Consider the following 3,962-nt stretch of genomic DNA (forward strand, 5'->3'; position numbering starts at 1 on the left):
TAAAATAAAATAGGGATTCTTTTATACTTTTATTAACTATACTATTATATATAAATTAGGCTATTAATAATAATACTATTTAGTTATTTTAATCGTAGTTTATATAATAAAAGAAGTATATTTTAAGAATTTAGTTAATTCTTTTTATTTAACTATCGGTTTATAAATAAAAAGAGGTTAATAGTTTATAATTTATATTAAATTACGAAATTAAAGATCTCTAAAACTTTAAAATAAATAGAGAGCCTCTATTAAATACTATTTCCTTTAATATACTATAATTAATAATAACGACTTTAAAAAACGTATATACTAACTCCTCTATATTACTAGCTTTTTTATATAATATAAAATAAATAAATTTAATAAATTAGTTAACTATAACTAAAATATTATCGTATTATATATTCGTAAATAATTCTTTAAACTTTAATAGTTTAACGATAAAGTCTTATAAAATTAATTACTATACTTCCGTTAATAATAATAATAATTATAGCTCGCTATAGGGCTTATATAGGCTATTTTTATTTTTTTTATAAGTCGCGTAGTTTTTAATTACTTTTATAATTTTAATATATATAGCGGATTTATTATAATATTATTAAATCCGTTTTTATGTTTTAATAACTCTTTAATAACCGTATATAAATATATTATAAATTTTTATAATAAGTTTAGGGGTTATTCTTTTAATCGGGCTAGTATTAATCTTTCTAACTATTATAAAAAGCTTTATAGTTAATATAAAACTACTATCTTTTTTTTTATTTAAAAAATATCTTATATTTTTTTAAAGACTGCTACTTTATAATTAGGTCTTTTATTAAAAGCGTCTGCTCTATTATTTTCTAAACCTTTTTAATAAATATTTTGAAAATTATATTTAAATAGGAATTCGCTCTATTTAACTTATTTTTTATTTAGATTTTTATTTATTATAAAGTTTATAAAGTTTTTATAATCTATATAAACTATAACTTCGTACTTAGTTCTAAATAATTATAATTTCTATTTTTAAAATACTTCGATAATAGCTATTAGTTCTTTATTATAGATTTATTAATTCTTCCGGCTTTATAAGCATAAAAGATCGACCTTAACGGGATTAGGCTTTTAAAAGAAATTATATAATATAATATACTTTTTAACTATATAATACGCGCAATATACTCTAAGTACGCGCTTAATTTAGTATAATGATTTCGATATAAAAACCGCTATATAATTCGGGATAAATAAGCTGCCCTACGCGGCGATAGTAATTAAAAAGGTCGACTATAGAGGTCGGCTATAGAGGTCGGCTATAAAGGTTAGAGGCGGCCCTTAACTATAGAGGTTCTAAACTTTAATAGCGACGTAAAGGTTTTTAAAAAAAGGGCTAAAAAGGCTAATATTTAGTTACTCTTTTACTATATTAAAGCTCGCAAAGATTCTTTTTATCTTTATTACTTCCTATATTATTTATAAACTTCTCTCTATTTAAACTAAATAAACTATTAAATAAACCTATTAAACGAACCTATTAATATATAAACTACTAGCTAGGTAACTAGTTAGATAACTAGTTAGAACTAGCTAAGAGTCCGGCTAGTTAAACTATATTAACGAGAACCTACTTTAAGTTAGTAATTAGTGAGCTAATAATACCCCTCGATAAGTCTACCCCCCTTAAACTAGGCCCCTTCTTTAGCCGGCTCGACGCTATAGCTATTATAACTAATGTAAATATATTTAAAAAGTAGCAAAGTACTTTTTAATAATACAGAATTTAACTAAGCGATAGTATAAACGTTATAAATAGCCGGGCTAATATTAATACTAAAATTTAATATATTAACGCTAGTTTAGTTATAATAGCCGAGATAAATAGGCTAGAAGTATATAGGGTTAGGGCAATAAGCTAGTATTTAAAATAGCTTTTATAAGCCCCCCCGGGCAACGATAATACCTATATAAAAGAAGAGATTATATTAGACTTAGTGTTACGGCTAGCTAGTTGTAGTAAGTATATTAATAGAAATTAAGGCTGCGAAGGCTAAATAAATAATGTCGTAGTCGTAGGTAGCTTCTTTAAAGCTATGTTTATAAATCGTAAAGTAGGTAAGGCTTCGGTAATTAATCGTAGTCTTATTAAAAGGGGTTTTTAGTAAAAATAATTAAAAACGATTGTAAGATCTAATATTAAGTTAATTATTAAAGAAGCTATAGGAAGTCTATCTTTAAGCCCGGTTTAAGTCTATACTATATATAAGTCTCGTTCCTAAATATATCCTTTGTTCCTTAGGTTATTCCCGATTAATCTAATCTATAATAATCGTTTAGCCCCTAAGTCGTATTAAATTATTCTAATTTAGAATAATCCTTATTTTATCTTATCGTTACGTAACTTATCTATAGTTCTTTTGTTTTATAAAGAGTAGTCGTATCCCTATTTTACTTATATATATAGTATACTTAGCCGCTATGGCTAGTAAACTAGTTTCTAAGTTAGTTATACGTATTAAGTTATAATATTAGCTTCTCCTCTCAAAGGTTTAATCCCGTAGACCTATAAATAAATAGTCGTGGCCTAGGTTAAGGTCCGTTAAATTTTATTTTTATAATATCCTAATACTATATTAGGTCGTATTTAAAAATCCGATTTTTATAAAGCCCGTTGTAATAAAATTAAGCGTAATCGTTAGGCTCTTAATATTCTTGTAAAATATAGAGGTTATAATATAATACCGTATTCTCTTTACTTTTAGTATAATTACGTATATAAAATAGACTTATTTAATTTAAAACGTTATAATAAATACGTTACTCGTAATTTAATGAATTATAATAATAATAATATAGTGAACGTTTATAAATTTCTTTTTTATTTATTATTTATAATACTAACTTATTATAGTAAATCGTTATTTTAAAAAATAAAAAAAGGTAGAGCGTAAAGAGTAAAAGGCCGAAGAGGCTTTAGAGGTATTATAGACTTAACTAGTAATTACTTTAAGTCGTTTATCTTATTTAAAGAAATAGAAAAGGTTTTTAAAAGAGCGTAGTTTAGATTTTATCCGTTATAAAATATAGTTTATTAAAAAATAGGAGGCCGAGGAAAGGTTTTTAAAAGCGTAAAAGATATGTATTATAAAGGATTTAGCTGCTTAGGGTGCTCTAAATAAAACCGACTAGTCTTCTTTTAATATTAGTTTTATAAACTTAGAGCTTTTAGCTATAAATAAGCTTTCCGGGGCCTAGTCGTTTTTTTATAGTTATCGAGGAGCTATTGAGCGTTTTAAAGGTTATTGTATAGTTCCTATATATTTTCTTCGTATCTGTAATTTTTCTATTTAATTAGGAATTTTTATATTTCGTTTTTAATTTTATAATTAATAATTCGTTTAACTTCGTACTTTAGTTCGTTAGGTTCTACGATAATATAATTTTCTATATATAAACCTTTAAGTATTAGTTTAAGAAGTGAAATATGAAAGACTAGATAACACTTTATTATGTCTAGGAGTCTTAGTTTATAATTAATAGGTAAGACTTTTTTAATAATTTCGAAGGGTCTAAGTTTTTTATAATCTAATTTATTATTTAGTTGTTTTATTTTAATGTTATAGCGAAAGAGATAGGCGCTATCCCCCTTTTTTAAAGTTAGTTTTTAATCTTTAATTTATCCGCGTTTTTCTTTATACGTTAATATATAAATTCGAGGTCTAGAGATACTTTTTTTTAGAGTTCTTTAAGTTTTGTAACGTCTATTACTGCTTTTATAGCCTATAGTCTTTATTATGCTTCTCTATATACTATTAGCTAGAATTTATAGTTAAAGTAAAACGGGGATTCTCTTATACTTTCGCTAACTATACTATTATATATAAATTAGGCTATTAGTAATAATATTACCTAGTTATTCTAATCGTAGTTTATATAATAACGGAGGTATATTTCGAGAATTTAGTTAATTCTTT

The 3,962-nt window shown here is 24.4% G+C and overlaps 1 protein-coding gene across 1 annotated transcript; it reads right to left on the reverse strand.

Annotated features, from left to right (window-relative positions):
- Nucleotides 1-220: 220 nt before the first annotated feature.
- On the reverse strand, nt 221-370 carry BDZ83DRAFT_567890 (uncharacterized protein; the record flags this gene model as incomplete). The annotated part of the gene is made up of 1 exon (XM_060504005.1): nt 221-370. A coding segment is annotated over one exon (150 nt), but the record flags the coding sequence as incomplete, so codon positions are not given.
- Nucleotides 371-3,962: the final 3,592 nt, after the last annotated feature.

The sequence above is a fragment of the Colletotrichum acutatum genome, assembly GCF_030867785.1.
Source record: "Colletotrichum acutatum strain CBS 112980 chromosome Unknown BDZ83scaffold_10, whole genome shotgun sequence".
Classification (NCBI taxonomy): Eukaryota; Fungi; Ascomycota; class Sordariomycetes; order Glomerellales; family Glomerellaceae; genus Colletotrichum; species Colletotrichum acutatum.